At 37.8% G+C, this 17,585-nt stretch overlaps 1 protein-coding gene across 1 annotated transcript in view; it reads right to left on the bottom strand.

The window, feature by feature from the left end:
* The window catches only part of HERC1 (HECT and RLD domain containing E3 ubiquitin protein ligase family member 1), a 151,917-nt gene that overhangs the window by 64,692 nt on the left and 69,640 nt on the right, over positions 1 to 17,585 (bottom strand). Inside the window, exons 30-37 of the mRNA XM_012645072.1 lie at positions 16,744 to 16,899; positions 15,186 to 15,292; positions 14,526 to 14,636; positions 11,429 to 11,605; positions 5,673 to 5,912; positions 5,210 to 5,293; positions 2,850 to 3,370; positions 8 to 759 (exon numbers count right to left, since the gene is read on the bottom strand). Coding sequence (XP_012500526.1) covers positions 8 to 759; positions 2,850 to 3,370; positions 5,210 to 5,293; positions 5,673 to 5,912; positions 11,429 to 11,605; positions 14,526 to 14,636; positions 15,186 to 15,292; positions 16,744 to 16,899 — 2,148 coding nt within the window. The remainder of the gene's footprint in view (positions 1 to 7; positions 760 to 2,849; positions 3,371 to 5,209; positions 5,294 to 5,672; positions 5,913 to 11,428; positions 11,606 to 14,525; positions 14,637 to 15,185; positions 15,293 to 16,743; positions 16,900 to 17,585) is intronic.

Here is a 17,585-nt window from a genome sequence, read left to right as displayed (position 1 = left end):
AACATACCTTGCTTAATTTTGCCCCCAAACTGGTCTTCCAAAAGCCCATGGACCACCAATTTATAGATAATGGCTTGAGCTCGCTCCAGATCAGCTAATCCCAATGCTCTCTTTATGGGCGACCGCATGACTGCTCGCTTGACCATGTGTCGCATCAAAAACTGCAAGGCTGCACGCATCTCCACATCTTCGTGAACAACTGGAGAACTTGCACAGTCTGAGTTGTGGCCATTTTCAGCCAGAACTTTTGGTATGAGCAACAGCTCAGCGTATTTACTACAGCCAAGAAGAGCACTAAGTGATTTCATAGCACCGAGGTAAAGATAGGACAGCTGAACTGCTCTGATTTCTGACTGGGCCATGTCATGATTTTTGGACATGTGTTCGTGATTTTTTCTTTTTCCTTCTGTTATCTGATGTTGGGATTCCACACCTGGCAGTGTTGGATCTAAAGAAAATGAAGCTATTTCATTTTCTGATTTGGAGCTTGTGGTACCCTGACTTTTGACATCATCAGATGTTAAGCCTGTTCGTATATCTAAAGCAGATTCGCTCTCGGGTTTCTGCTCAATGTCCCCTTTCTCCTCAGACTCATGTCGGTGTTTCTTTTCATGTCGTTTGGTGCTCTGTTTCCCCATATCTTCGTGAATGCCAGTCAGATATGTTAGGTCCAGCAGCACAGAAGCTGTCAGGCCTCGGAATCGCGCCACGTCAAACGGCAATGGTTCACAGGGTTCCAGATTATACAATGGAGTATCACTAGGCGACCAAAAAGTTGGGAAGCTTTAATAAAGATCAGAATGACACAGGAAGAAGCAAGTGAGGGAAAGACAGGAGGAAGGTACAGAAAATAATGTAGACAAAATAAGATGCACCATGTACACAATACAGAGAATAATTTACACAAACCAGAGAAGTCATTACAAACACAGAGAAAAATGAGTCTACTATGAGAATATGGGGAGAAGTGATACTAAATGCAAAGGCAATGAGATGTGTGTGCTTTCAAATGAGAATATTCACTATTATATAACATAAGCCAGGAGTCAGCAACCTTTCTATAAAGGCCAGGTAGTAAATATTTTAGACCTTGAAGGGCACATGGTCGCTGTTGCAACCATTCAGCCCTGCCATCATAGTGCAAAAGCAGTCACTGATACACCTAAACAAATGGCTATGTAACTTTATTTACAAAAACAGGAGGTGGGCCAGATGTAGTTTGATGTAAACTATTTGGAAAATTTGTACAATAAATCTAGTTTATAATGTGAGTAATGGCCATTTATAACCTATTTCAGAGAGAACTTTGTTTCATTAAAAAATTTGCTTTGTAGTCATCAATTAATGCTTCTAGTTTTTAGTTAAGCAAAAATATGATTACGTATTTCCTGATATCGGAAAGAATTTCCTGATGTTTAAAAATCTTATAATCATACAAAATGTAATAGAAAGCTTTAGCAAGTATGAAGTTTTGTTGTACTAACTTAAATTTTGGTTCCATATTACCTTCCTAATCATATTTTCCCTTTGTCTCATTTTTCTTATTTCAATTAATTTATTTATTTTACTACATTGTATGCATCTTAACAAGGCAACACAAGTCCTTTCTGAAACAAGGCAAATACTGAAAGAAGAAGTAGACGTTTTCATGTAACTCTGTAAAACTGTCATTGGTTTCTTAGCTTGATGGAGTAGAGGGGGTGGTAGAGTCCATTAATCCCTGAAATTGTGTATAAACTTTATGTATGTCTATTTTTAAGCTGAGATGGTTCATACATTCATTGAATTCATTGAATTCTACCACCTCCAAAAAACACTAGGAACCACTGTTTCAGATATTGTTCCATGTCATATGAACATATAACTTTATAGGAATAACATTAGGCAGTATAATGAACAGCTATATATCATCTAAAAGTCCATACATAGAGTCATTAGGCAAGTGAGTCCCCTCATCAAAGAAGATACTTGACATACAGTTTGATTATCCCTTATCTGAAATGGTTAGGACCAGAAGTGTTTTGGATTTCAGATCTTTTAAAATTTTGAAATATTTACATTATACTTACCAGTTGAGCATCCCAAATCCAAAAATCCCAAATCTGAAATTCTCCAATGAGCGTTCCTTTGAGCAAAAATCCAAAACATTTTGAGCACCAACATGATGCTCGAAGGAACACTCACTAGTACATTTCAGATTTCAGACTTTCAGATTTTAGATTTTCAGATTTGAGATACTCAATCAGTATTTCCTTTTAAACATATTAAGTTTCTACTTCACACAAATCCTTTCTGAATTGCAAACATACCAAAATGCTTTTAAGTACCCAGTTTGTGTCAAATAAGTGTAATTATATCTATTCAAAAAGTTGTAAAGTATGGGGATAGAAATATGCGTTTTTTAAAAAAGGAAGAATACTTAACACAGACAATCCAAAGCTTCATTTTAGTCACTCAAGTATTCCCATCCTATAGTCGGAGCCCTCCCACCACAAAATGTAATAAACAGTTACTATCCCAGTATATAATGGAAATGATCAAAACATAAAAAGCCAAATAAAAACTAGAAAGCATCATCCCAATTAAACCTATAAACCAATGAGCTTACTATTTCTTCCCGAAACAAGATAAAAGTAAAAACTATATATTTTAAAAACCACTAGTATTTCAAGGAACAAGGATTTGGGAAATACTCCTTTATGAAATCACAATACCAATACCAAGCTGTATTAAAAAAAAAAGTAAATTGGCAGCTCAACTAAAAAACATAATTACTCGCTGTCCATAGGCAATGGCCCATTTCACCATTAAATACTTGTTTGGTAAAAGTATAACTCAACAGATCATACCTGATGGTAATTTCTGCTTCATCCCATTGGACCTTGGCAGACGTGCTACCCTCTTTGACCACTCCCAGCAGCGTGGCATGGCGCCCAGTTTGCTTGTGAACACACCGACCTCCAACTCTAAGACCAGCATCAACTCCTCCTATCACGGCAAGCACGGGCCACACCTCTATGCAAAGAGTCCTCAGCTGCGGCTCTGAGAGGTCAGCAAGGCCATGCCTATTATGTTTACCTTTCTCTTCCTCTTTGCTTTCTTTCTCCTCTCTCATTTCATTTTCCTCTCGGCTCTGAACCGAGCGGCTTTTCTTTAGCTTCTGACCTGACTCTTTAATACATATCTTAATTTTGTGCAGTCTTTCCATCATTTTTTTGTTAATGCAGTAAGTCCAACGGTCTGTTCGGTGAAGGATACGGATGAGCTGAATGGTGGCCTCAGCCAGCACTGCTGCTACTGGACTACAAATAGGGTCTCCGGGAAGTAAGTCTCGGGGTGTGCCGCGCATCTGCATATCACAAATTTTCACCTACATAAAAGAGGGTGGGAGATATATGATATTAATAGTTCTCCTTGACTATTAGTCACTATAAATTCTAGTATGTAGAATCCCATGTTGAACTAGTGTTTGGTGTCTTAATACTTGTGCAATATACCAACTGCCCCCAACAAAGAGTAAGGAAATGTTACAGGTCTACTGAAGTTAGTAGTAGTATGGTCCTCTGGAATAAGCTGCTCTGTCATTTAAACTTTCTGTAGCCCATGAATTCCAGAGCTGTCAGGATCACTTGAAAGATGAATATATATTCGAGTGACAGATACAAAAGCCCAGACTTCAATACTATACAATGTATACATGTACCAGAAAAAAATATCTGTTTCTTTCTCACAAAATAAGGATGAATATAGACAAAGGTGTATGTGATTGACTCAATTTAGTCCAAAAAAAAAAATCCTTGAGAATATACTTGTTCTTATCCTCAAGATAACAGAATAATAATGACTCCTAGGACCATCTTATATTGTTTGAGGGGCACAAGGGTAAAATCGTAAATCTAGACAATTGGGATAGTCACAATCTGGAAACACATTGCAAATAAGACACAGACATTAAAAGAAGAGCAAGCCTTAGGTTCAAATCTTAATTCTGCATAATCTTGGGAAGTTATTTAATATTTCTAAGCCTCAATTTTGCATATGAAAAAACTACACTAATAATAGTATCTATCTCCTATAGTTACTTTAAAGATTAAATGAGACTATGCACATTAAGTGCTTATTAGTACAGTGACAGACGTACTGTAAATGTTAAACAAATGTTAACTATTATTAGTATTGTTTTTCTCAGGGATTCTGAAACTTATCAGAAAAGCCTGCTAGGTAGAATAAACTGATTGATGCATAGTCTAAGCCTGAATGAATTTTTTCAAGGGTCACAGATGTTGGAAAACACCAGCCCATCATTCTAACCAGAACATGCCAGAACCTATTTTAGGCTGCCAGAATATCATTAAGGCAAGCACTTGATACCAAGCAATTGGCTGCCTCTTTACTTTATCTCCAGTTCAGTTTTTGTTGCCCAGCTGTTTAAAAAGCTGTTCCCAGCTAGCCTTAAATTATAACTCCTTGAAATTAAAAAATATATATTTAAAAGCACAGAATAAACTTTCATGGTTAGGACTTATCAGGTCCAGCACTTGCATTATGGAAAAATTATATATGAGGTAACTTAAAAACTTTCCACCACAAAATGACTAGAAATTCTTGAGACTGAACCTAAGCAACACTACACATCCTCAAATGCAAGGATGGGGTCAGGAAAAAATCCACCCACCAGCACAGGGACACCACAAAGAAGTCTGTCTCTGCCTGGGTTTTAGATGACATGGAAAAAAGTTTTCAGTGACAAAGCATCCTTTTAATATCGTTTCTCATAAGGTTCAAATTTATACCAATCTACAAGGTCTGAAAAGTCCCCCGGATGAATGAAAGAAAGATAGTTTCCCCATTATGACTTAGCTAATGGCATCCATTATTTAGCTAATGTCATTATTAAATTTATTTCTAGATTTCTCTCTCATGTTCATAATTGCCCATAAACTAGATTATCCCTAAACTAGTTCCTGTGATTTCTGTAATTGCACATATGTTTGAAAGTTGACTCACTATATTTGAATTGCCAGAACAGTGCCTTAATATAAAGGCAATTTCTAAAAGTAGCTTTCTAGAAAAAGGAATTACCTGAGTCAAATACTTTTAATAGTAGAAATAGCTTATTATATTTATAAATTCTATTGATGCTAAAAATTATTAATTAAAAATAACAAATATTCTCATACTTAAGTATAAAGGCTTGAAGTTTCATTACCTTTTCCCCCGGGTTGCTACTATAGAACATTACGCATGGGTACAATTCTGCTGCATCCACATCTTCAAAAGCTAATTTGGGTTCCTAGAGTGTGGCAAAAGTGAGAAGAAAAAGGAAAAAGTATTTTTTAAAATTGATAATATCCAACCACATTAGAATTCAAAGCTCTTTTGAGACAAAAGTTACTAGAGAGAAATCTCAATTAACCTTGCTAACCAAAGAAATTCTACATATAATAAATGATCCTAATTTGTTCATCTGTTTCAAAAGTCTTACTGGGGTTTTGCTATCTTTCTGTTGTTTGTTTTGTTACTGATAAATATTATAAGAACCAGAAATTATTAGAGAAAAAGGAGAGAATAGTAGACACAATCCATAAACTGAATAACTGGAACTTGAATAACTGAGTTAAACATAAATAAAAATATGAAAACATTCAATGTTTGTGAATGGGTTTCAGTACCTCTCCATTTTTCCCAAAGGAAATGGTCCTGGCTTCCATATCTAACACACAGGTAATGAAATCTCCTTGAGTAAAGCTAGACAATGTGAGAGTCTGTTCTCCATTGTGATAGAGGTTACCACTGTAGGCCCTATAGAGCCACATATCCGAGGTAGTGCGGTGGTTAAAGTCATGTACTGGCCAGCGAGAAACTCCAACACATGTGCCTTCATTGCCTCTGTTTTCCTTCACAATGTAAAACTAAAATAAAAGTAAGAATATTCATTAATACTCAAAAAACCTGCTTATATACTATCAACTGCATTAACCAATACTGGGGAATATGTTTGTATATAATAACTTATGCATTTATAGGAACATGTTAAGTTTCTTTTCAGTCTAAGTGAAAATAACATAAGAAAACTACATCAATTTCTAAAGATTCTAAAACAAACTGTTACCTTGCAGAAAATCTGGAATAACCTTTGAGTACCTATAACATTTAAAATATGCAATTTTAGCTTACAATTTAATTATGAAGCTAAGGAAGTGTGTCTAGTCCAGAAAATTATTAACGGGAAGCTTCAATTCTTTACATATAGATTTTTTAACTACTTTCTTGTAAAAAGGCATACTTGCCACACTGGCCCTTGGCTAGTATCAGGGAACTCAACTGGTAAACAGCTTCCTGTGCAGATACAAAACTTCTCCTAAGTGAGAAAGGTAGTTCACTGGCCTAGAACATTTGAACAAACAATGTATGTGGTTTATGCTGAATACCTGCTTTCCTTCTGGAAGTATGGAATTTTGGTATATGCCAGGTAGAGGGCTACATGCCCAGCCCCCAGTAAAAACCTTGGGCTCTCAGTCTCTAATGGGCTTCCCTAGCAATATCACACATGTTATGTGCTACAGTTTTGTTGCTAGGGAAAGACAGTGCATATGGGAGGGAGAAAACATAAGGAAGCCTGTATGTGGATTCCTCCATATTCCACCTGTGTCTTTCCCTTATTATCTGGCTACATATCCTTATAATAAATCTCAGTAATGAGAACATCTATATGCCGAGTCTCATGAGTCCTTCTAGTGAATCTCTGAATGTAAGGAGGGTGATCTTGGAGACCCCTGACACAGCGGTGGCAGCAATGAGATTCTAGAACAAAGCTGACTCATTAAAATATAGTTGGGCAATACTAGGGGAAAAGAGAGAAAAGGAAAACAAAACTCTGGTATCTGGGAGGCTATTGAGTTACACAGTGTATAAAACAGAAGGTGAGCTGCTATCTATTGTGAGAAGTAAAAGTTATCTGTGGAATTTAAAAATGATAAATCCAACCACTGGACAGTTGGCTTGCTAGATCCTCTGGCTGCTTTTGGCCTTGCTAGCTAAAGTTAGGAAAAAAGAGCAGCTCGGGTAAAATTTGTGTTGTTCTCTCCTGCAGGCATGAAGAGAAAGGGTCCAAACACTCCTACAAATGGGCTTTGGGTGGGCCAAAAAAGAAAAAATAGCTTGTAGTTGCTCTCTCCTCCAGCGGGAGGGGATAGGGTCAAAAATCCCTGAAAGTGAGTTTTGGGTGGAACAAAAATATTAAAAGTGTATGTTCCTTTTTCCTCCAAGTGGAAGGAAAAAGGTTAAATTAGTTCCCAGGGCTGGAGCAAAATTTTAAATAGACTAGAGAAAAAAAAGAAAAGAAAGAACTATTCCAGCCATTTTCTTCAGCCTAGCTATTGCCACTGCTAGAGCAGGTTCTCCATCCTTCCCTTCCCCCAATTTATCTTGTAAATGCTAAATTTACTGCTAGGAGTTTGAGTAAACTTGAGATCTGAGGTGGGAGAGGGGGGAAGAAAGGAAATTTTTAAAAACAGCTTTGTTTTGTGGCTATTGCATCTGAATGTATGATTTTTTTAAAAAAAGATGCACAATGTTACATGCTTGTAACTTCATAAACTCTAAGAGATCATCCTGATGCGGGAAAGCTGCAAAAGAAAAACATGTTAGTGGGTCGCAATTTCCTTGCTTTTTGCCACCAGTGGGTAGATTGGAATTTAAACTCTGTGAGTATTAGAAACAAAACAAGTCACCAAAAATTGGTGATTTTTGCTATGATTTTTTCCAATCAGAGCCTCTGGAAAAAGGAAGACAAAATAAAAAGAAAGGCAAGCTTCAGATGGAGAGATACAGATACACTTTTAGAGTTTTAAAAAGCACTTTTCAGTTGATGAGTTCTTTAAAAGCATATATCTAACACTCACAGGCTGATGATTTTCCAGCCTGAAGTGCACATTTTTGTGGGAGTCAATTTGGACTCTAATACTGACAAGCAAAAAGGATTTAGAAAAGCCTTTCTTTTAAGCCTAAACTTAAAACACAGCTGTTTGGTTCTACAGCATCTAGGTTTTATTCCTGCCCAAAAAAACTGCTGGCTTTTTAGAATCCTGAACTCACACATTCTCATTGCTTGGACCTGACTCTAGGCTAAAACCTGATACTATCTGCTATGGGCTGTTTCAACCCAACAAGAGCTGTGCTCAACTAAAAGCAGGCATTGGCTCCACGAATAAAACTCAAAACCTGGGACTGCTGGCCGGGCGCGGTGGCTCACGCCTGTAATCCTAGCACTCTGGGAGGCTGAGGCGGGTGGATCGCTCAAGGTCAGGAGTTCGAGACCAGCCTGAGCAAGAGCGAGACCCCGTCTCTACTAAAAATAGAAAGAAATGATCTGGACACCTAAAAAAAAATATATATATATAGAAAAAATTAGCCGGGCATGGTGGCACATGCCTGTAGTCCCAGCTACTTGGGAAGCTGAGGCAGAAGGACTGCTTAAGCCCAGGAGCTTAAGGTTGCTGTGAGCTAGGCTGACGCCACGGCACTCACTTTAGCCCAGGCAACAAAGCGAGACTCTGTCTCAAAAAAAAAAAACCTAGGACTGTTGCAGATTTAGGACATGCCTCTGTGCGACCACAAACTATGAAAATATCATGGATGCTGGCTGGACTGTCCAGGTCTCTTGCAGATGCCTATGAGAAAGGGCTTTTTTTTTTTTTTGAAGAAATCATCTAAATTTAAGCTGCTGACTGGCTACATACAAAGACTGAATTTCTGATACAAAGACTGAATACATTCCTGCCCTGTGATTCCTACTAAAAGCTACAAGTTGGAGAGGGCATACCAGAGGGAGTAATATCCTTCTGTCCACTCTTAAGAGATAGGACTTGCGATCCCCTGTTGGTGATGTTCCATCCTTTTAAGCTTTCTGGATTAGCTGCAGTTTGCAACAATGGATTGATAGTTTGATTTTACATCCCTCACCTTTTTTCTGACACACAACACACCTTAGGAAGGCAGTTTATTAAATGAAGCTTTTCCTAGAAAAAGACTGATCTTTTTTTCTAAACTACTCACTGGATAAATGATTAGGATAAAAGAGATAGAAGGTTTTGTAATTTTTTTTTTTTTTTCGATTTGTAACTGAGATTCTGTCCTGATGAATTCCTAACTTTTCTGGTTAAGGTGCATAAAAATATTTTTGTGTGAAAATTCTTCTGTTCCTCTTGCACCCAACCCTTCTGGACAAAGTCTAGATAAAAATTAAAAATCATTTTAAAAAATTTAAAATAATTACTAAATGGGACACATCAATTTCATTTCATAATAACAGAGAAAAACCAAAAACTCAAGGTCTGGGGAGGTATGGAAAAGCCAGGGGGAACATCAATGATCTGTTTTTCAGAACTATTCCTAAAAGTTCTCCTCCTCCTGGGGGGAAAAAAATCTATGTTGTCATGACAGCTGCTGTGAGCACTTTAAATTCAAACTGACTCCTGAGCCTCCCATCAAACGTGACAGACTATAAGGCAGCAGGGCATGGACCTCGCTCCTGTACTTTCCACAAAAACCTGCAGATATCGTCCACACTCTTGAGATAAACTGTCACAGACAACAAAATCCTCTAAAACAGATTGCCTTCAGACAGTCCCTCTGAACCAAGGACTCAACAAAATTATTCAGACTGAACTGGGAGCAGAGGGTAGGTAGCCCCATGGTGGCAAGACGCACTGGGGCCCTGTTAACCTGTGTTGCCTGACTATAATATGTTCTGATTAGAGGTATCCTAACAATTACAAACTCTTTGTTTCCGGTGATAACACATATGCCCTATGGGATTACACTTCTTTTGTGTGTGCCTTATCAAGATACCACCTCAGCCCTGGACTAGCTGGAGTTATGCTGTACTAAATTGATGCCTAAGCCAGATTTTTTTTTTTTTTTTTTGACAGGGTCTTGCTCTGTCATCTAGGCTGGAGTGCAGTGGTGTGATCATAGCTCACTGAAATCTCAAACTCCTGGGCTCAAGTGATCCTCCTGCCTTGCCCTCCGGAGTAGCTAGGACTACAGGCACATGCCGCCACACCCAGCTAATTTTTAAAATTATTTTTTTTGTAGAAATGGGGTCTCATTATGTGGCCCAGGCTGGTCTCGAACTCTGGCCTCAAATGATCCTCCCAGCCTCAAATGATCCTCCTACCTTGGTCTCCCCCAAAGTGCTGGGATTACAAGTGTGAGCCACCGCACTCAGCCTCAAAATTTTAAAGTTAATACAAAAACCTAAGAATGAAGACACATATGATTTTTTAAGATGGATCTTTATGGTTAATGACATTTGTTTTAACTGGCTAAGCCCAGGACCCTTAAAAGGAGTAACTAAAGTTCAATTCTACAGGCCGGTCTCATCCTGCAGCATGGTTTCCTATTGACAGCTTTACCGTAAAGACACTGTCCCCAAAAGCCAAGGCGGGGTGGACTGTGCAAACCAAAAAAAAAGGAGTTAACACAACAGAGATTGCTAACAGCCTGCTTGCAATGTTGACCCTTGGCTGGCATAGGGGAACTTGACTGGTAAACAGTTTTGTATACTGATAAAAATTTACCTGATAACCTGGCTCATTGTATCTAGACTGTTTGTACAAACAATATGGTTTATGCTAAATCCTTGCTTTCCTTCTGGGAATCTAAAATTTTAATACATGCCAGGCAGAGGGTACCTACATGACCAGCCCCCAGTTAAAAACCTTGGGCACTGAATCTCTAATGGGCTTTCCTAGGCAAAAACATCACACACATGTTGCTACAATTTCATTGCTGAGGGAAAATGTGCTGTGTGACCCTTCATGGGGGTATACAACATGATTTTTTAAACATTTTTTAAAATTTTGAGATAATTTCAGAATTATGAGAGTTACAAAAATAGTACAGATTCCTGTATATCGTTCACTCAGTTTCCATTTATGTTAGCATCTCACATAATTATAGAACATTTACATATAATGATTTTTTTTTTTTTTTTTTTTTTGAGACAGAGTCTCACTCTTTTGCCCGGGCTAAAGTCAGCGCCGTGGCGTCAGCCTAGCTCACAGCAACCTCAAACTCCTGGACTCAAGCGATCCTACTGCCTCAGCCTCCCAGGTAGCTGGGACTACAGGCATGCGCCACCATACCCGGCTAATTTTTTCTATATATTTTTAGCTGTCCAATTAATTTCTTTCTATTTTTTGGTAGAGACGGGGTCTCGCTCTTGCTCAGGCTGGTCTCGAACTCCTGAGCTCAAACGATCTGCCCGCCTCAGCCTCCCAGAGTGCTAGGATTATAGGCGTGAGCCACCGTGCCCGGCCCATATAATGATTTTTTAAAGAGCCTTTCCACACGTTTTTCATAAGAACCTGAGAAAAAAGGACTTAAAGACAAAATGCTAAAAATTCTTTCGAATTGTACATACCTTCCACTGATAGCATCCAGAAGTTACTCCAGTTGATGCCAATCCATATCCTTTTCCTCCACTGCCATGAGTTAAAATCTGTCCATTCTCCACTAAACAACACTGAGCTTTCTCTGGATCAAAAGATACTTCTTGGATAGGAAGATTCTCATCTTCTTCTTCCAACTCTCCCTGCTTCTACCAGAAAGGAAGCTGGGTCAGCATTTTGGAGTAACCCAGATCTGAGTCTGAGGTGCTTTGGTTTTATTCCACAAATATTTATTAAGTATCTACTATAGATCAGTTAATATGCAAGGTAACAGAAGCACAGTGATAAATAGAGCATAGTCCCTGCCCATAAAGAGCTTATAGTCCAGTTAGTGGACAGAAGGACAAATAAATAATGTCAGTATTACAGTGAGAGAATACCAGAAGTTACATAATAGGGATAGTAGAAACATAAAAGTGTAAGTGTTTAAACATGCTTAAGAAGGTCAAAGTAAGCATTCAAAAGAAGGTGACTTCTAAGATGAGTCCTAAGTGATGAGAAGGCATCAAGCACCTGGTCAAAGCAGGGAAAGGCATTTTAAAGCAGTGTGTACGGCATGTGCCAGGCATGGAGATACAACAGAGTTCAGTGATTTAAAGTAATTACAAGCAGTATATAATATCTGGAGGACCAGACTGGCAGAAAACGAGCCCAGAAAGAGAAGGAATGAAATCATGGAAGGCCTTGTATGCCACATGGTTTGAACTATGCTCTATAGATAATAGGAAGTACCTACACAGAATGATTTATATAAGGGATCTGTGATCAGATCTGTGCTTTATAAACATCATTTTACCAGAGGTATATAGGGTATGTAGTGTATATAGGATGAAGGCAGAGATACTAAACAGGAGATTACTGTAAGAGTTCAGGTAAGAAATAGTGAGGCCCAAATTCATTCATTCATTCATTCATTCATTCAATGAATATTTTTTAAGCATCGACTCTGTCTCAGCTATTCTATCAGGTCCTTTATATTCAGCAGTATATAAGACAGATACAGTCTCTGCTCTCACAGAACTTAATTTTGGAAGAGAGAAACAGAAAACAAATAAATAAGAAAATACAGGCAATAAGTGCTATGTTGAAATTAAAACAGGTGATGTGAAAAAGAAGGTCTGGAAACTACCCTAGATTAATTAAGGAAGGACTCTCTGAAGAAGTGATAATTAAGTTGAGACCTGAATGATATGCAGTTTCTAAGAAACATATCTGGAGGGAATACCTAGTTTAAAGCCCTAAGGAAGGAACAAGCTTACTGTGTTCAAAGAAACAGACAGGTGGCCAGTTGTTCAGAGTACAGTGAGCAAAGAGGACAGGACAAACAGTTCTAGACTTTATCCCCAAAACAATGAGAAACCATTGGAATGTTTTAAACAGAGGACCAATGTCCTCTGATTTATAATTTTAAAAGACCACTCTGGATCCTGTGTAGAGAATGGACTTTAGGGGGTAACAATAGAAACAGAGAGATCAGTTAGGAGGCTATTGTACAGTCCATGCCAGATATGACAACAGCTTGGAATAGGGTGATGACAGAAGAGATGAGAAGGTGGATAAATTCAAGGTATGCTTTATAGAGGAGCCAACAGAACCTAGATATTGTATGGATGAAGAAAATGGGGAGGGGCAATAACAGAAAGAAAAATCAAGGATGACTCCTAGGTTTTTTACTTGAGTAACTAACTAGGAGGCTGGGAAAGCCTGGGGAAGAAGCACAGTGTGATGAAACTAAGGATGCTACTTGTGACATACTGAGTATGAGATACCTATTAGACTATCATTCAAGGGAGAAGACTGGTAGAAGATAGGTATATAAATCTAGAATTCAGGAATAATGCCAGAACTGGAATTAAAAGCTTGGGAATCAATGGAATATGGGTCTTAATAAAGTTTCTTTGGGGAAAGAAATGGGGGCGATTGTTGAGAAAAAGAAGAGGTTTTGAGACTAAGCCTTGGAATACTCCACTTAGATGGAACAGAAGAGGAAGAACCAATATAGGAAAATGAGAACAGGCCATTGTACTAAGGTAGAAGAAAAAGCAGAAAAAGTGTGGAATCATAAAAACCAAGAGAACAGTGAAGGTAGATGGATAGATAGATGGATTCACGAGCTATTTAGAAAGTAAAATCAATGGAGCCTAGTGACTTACATTCACAGGGACATCATGAGAGTCTAGCATTCCCAGGAATTTGGGTTTGGAAAACTAATTAAATGGTGGTGCCTTCAATCAAAAATGGGAGAGAAAGAAAAGGAGAAGATTTGAGGGAGAGACAACTGGGCTAGCATTTAAGTTTGGAAGACATTGAGAGTGGGTGAAAATGGTCATGGGTATGGATTAGACTGCTAAAAAAGCTAAGGCTAAATTAGCCAGTGTGGTGGTGTGTTGTAGTCCCAGCTGCTCGGGAGGCTGAGGCAGGAGGATCCCTTGAGCCCAGGAGTCTGAGGTTGCAGTGAGCTATGATCACATCACTGCACTCTAGCTAAATGACACAGTGAGAGAATTCTGAAGAATACCAATGTTTCAGGATGGAGGCAAGGTAAAAGAAGCACCAAAGAGTTGCTTCCAGAGGGAATCAAGGATTGGCAGAAGGTATGTGGAGATCCAGGAGAAGATAGTGTTTTGAAAACAATAGAAGGCTAGAGTTTCTAGGGGTAAAGTAAGATGTGGACAAAAAAATATACATTGTATTTAGCAACTTATATTTATCTTTGATATTTAATTTTGGCACTTTGATGGAAGATAAACAATTGGGTTGAAGAGATAATGAGACGTAAGGAAGTGGCTGAAACATATAGATTACTCTTCCAAGAACCTTACTAGTGAAGGACAAGGAAGAAGACAGAGAAAGCTTTGTGGACAAAAATGTGATTTGGGAGGTGAGGAATGAGATATAAGCACGGTTACAAGCTGAAGGGAAGGGAATCAGTGGAGAGGGAGACACTGCAAAGAGAGGAGATGGAATAACTGATAGAGCAAGGTCCCTCAGAGGAGCAGGCATCCAGAGACAGGTGACAGGATGTTCATTTTTGCAGTCTAAAAACACCTCTTTGGAAAAATCAATTACCTGTAATTTTATTTCTTGTTCTTTTTCCTTTATCTGAATAGCATGTTTGGCCTGAGCAATGGGTGTCTCCCACATACAATCCGATAGAAGGGAAAATAAGCGTTCAACAATCTGTTTTATTGAAGGAAAGAGAATGACAATATTTGTAAAGAGTAATTTTAAGTACTTTTAGAAAAGATATATCACTAATATTAAGTCACATGTGAAGTTAGGTTATACCAATGTTCAACAGCTACTTTTGGTGGCTATATGTTAAGTATCTTTTTTTAAGAAAGATCATTAATCCACTAGAAAGTGGATTTTATTTTGTCTTACTATCAATATATGGACCTCTGATTAGACTACACATTAGACTACACATCTGATTAGACCTCACACATTTGTCTCTCTAGAGGCCCAAACCGAGAAAGAAATTCCACATATTTTTCTTTCCTTCTGACCTTGTAAGTATTCTCTATCCCGCTACCTCTCACATCCCATAACTCCATTTCTCTTTCTCCTTCCTTGGAGATGAAATAATAAAGAAAGCAGTCTTAAAAGTAGAAGTTATGCTACTGAATAAAAGACACATTTACAACTGAAGACAGTGTAAGTATAGACGTTAGGTCAATCATGTTGCAGATATGGAAAACATCATCTAATAACTTTAAAAATAGAAACCTGGGCCATTTGATCATCTTCTACACCGGATTCACAAGCTGGTAGCACAGCCTCGAGGACATGAAGTGCAAGGAGCCTTGTTCTTAAGTTACTAACTAGAGGAATACCTGGGGGGAAAGACATTTTATTATCAATGTGACTTAAATTCAAAAATTAAAATGAAATTTTGGGGAAAAAATCCCTGAGGCTGTTAAGCATGTATGGGTAGAAAGGACTTCACTTAAAACTATTATCCCAAGAATTCTAGATCTACCCTATATCCATTAATGCATATGAATATGTTCACCTTTATGTCTCAGTTTTTATGTATATATAATGGGAAAAGCATTGTAGAAACTACCTATGCCAGGTACTGTACTATGCATTTCATACACATTAACTCTGTAAATCCTCACAAAGCCTGAATTACAGCCCATTTTACTGATGAAGAAACTGAGACTCAGAGAAGTTAAGTAACTTGAGGTAGAATTAATCTCTAAAGTCCATGCTTATCATTCCCTCTCAAGGCCTCTCTCCTGTCCATGCCCTGACTATCTCACAGAGATTGTTACGGTTAATAGGGAATAAGCAGATTATACTTTTCTAAAGTAAGCAAAGGTAGAGATAGGACACTGATGATGCATAAATAGGTACTTTTTTATACACATAACTATAATAAGACCAGCTGAATATAAATTAATATCTGATTTTTATTTATGCTCTATGAACTCAATATAAGCTTAACCTTATTAAAGCAAAAAAAGCTGTCAGTTATACTAGTTAAGAAAAACTACTGAAGTATTTATATGTTTACTGAGAATGTAAACATACAAATTAATACGTATCATGAAGATTACATTATGTTTTGGCATATTTAAGATGGACTAGGGATGATGAAAAGTTCTGGAAATGGAATAGTGGTGGTGGTTTTACAACACTGTGAATATGCTTAATGTCACTGAATTGTACACTTTAATGGTTAAAATGGTAAATGTTATGTTATGTACATTTTACCACAATTTAAGAAAAACAGGCTAGGAAAGGACTGATAGTAATTTATGTAAGAAGACCAGACTTTTAGGACCAGAAATTAAGGTTATTAAGGTTATTATATAGAACTGTCATAGATTATCAGACAATCAGAAGTCACAATCAAGGAAACAGAAATTACATCATGATAAGACAGAATGTACAAATTCAGGTGTGCACCTTGATAATCCAGGAAGTAAGGTCAGAACCTGTGTCAAATTATCATAGTAAAGAGGATGTTCTCTGCTTACTTTCAGTATTGTAATCTGAACAAATAAGCTCAAGTTCTCTAGATTAATTCCGTGATCTTCTCCAGTGCTACTATATATTATTAATTTTCTGCCAATTTTTACTCCTGAAACCAAAGTTTCCTTTTGATCAAATAGGTACTCAAAAACCAAGAAAAGCCTTGAAATCAATGTCAAGGGATGATGGATGAAGGATGTGGTTTCCTCCCACATCCCAGGGATGTTGTTAAAGTCTAGCATTATCCTAATAAAATACATGTATTACATATTAATACTCTAAAACAAAGGCAAAGGAAATATACCTGAAGAACACTTCTGAGATGCTATATTTAGAAGGACCTCTGTCCACTTTGGGGAAGCCATTTTTGATTGAATTGCTTTTGAAGACACAACTCTGCGAAGAAAAACTAAAAAATCCCCCAGATGGAGTTCGGCTGCGTGTTGTTTCCTAAGAGCAGCTAAAGAGTGAAGAGACAAGTTTACATTACAACGGAGAGTCAACGGGAAATAGTCTTATATCATATAGCTTACATTTAGATTGCAGTAAGCACAAATCTAATTCAAAATCTAGTTTGTCAGAAAGCTACTGAGTTTTGAAAACTTAAAGAACAGAATGGGAAAAGATTAGAATATGAAACCAAAAATTGAAACATCTTTTACCTCTGTATACAATAATAATAAACATGCTAGGATGTATATGTATATACATATACATTAATATATATAATAATAACGAGCATGCTAGGATGTATATATGTATGTGAGTCCTTGAATAACATCATTTCATTATAATGTTGACAAGAAAAAACAAACTGATTCCTGGCTGGGGCCACCATTTGCGTGGAGGTTGCACATTCTCCCCAAGTCCATGTGGCTTTTCTTCAGGTACTCTTGCTTCCTCCCACATCCCAGGGATGTGTACATCAGGTTCACTGGCATGTTATGTCTCAGTCTGAGGGAACGTGGGTGTGGGTGTGTGTGAGTGCACCGTGTCTGTGATAGGGCAGTGTTCTGTTCAGGGGTGGCTCCTGCTTTGCACCCTGAGCTGCTGGGACAGGCTCTGATCCCCCTTGACCCTGAACTGGAATAAGCAGGTTGGAAAATGAATGAACACAAATTATTATAAAATAAAATTTCATAAAGT

The sequence above is a fragment of the Propithecus coquereli genome, unplaced genomic scaffold (genome assembly GCF_000956105.1).
Source record: "Propithecus coquereli isolate 6110/MARCELLA unplaced genomic scaffold, Pcoq_1.0 Scaffold224, whole genome shotgun sequence".
In the NCBI taxonomy this organism is placed as follows: domain Eukaryota; kingdom Metazoa; phylum Chordata; class Mammalia; order Primates; family Indriidae; genus Propithecus; species Propithecus coquereli.
The sequence above is the reverse complement of the archived record's forward strand: the minus strand, read 5'-3'. Positions and strand labels throughout refer to the sequence as shown.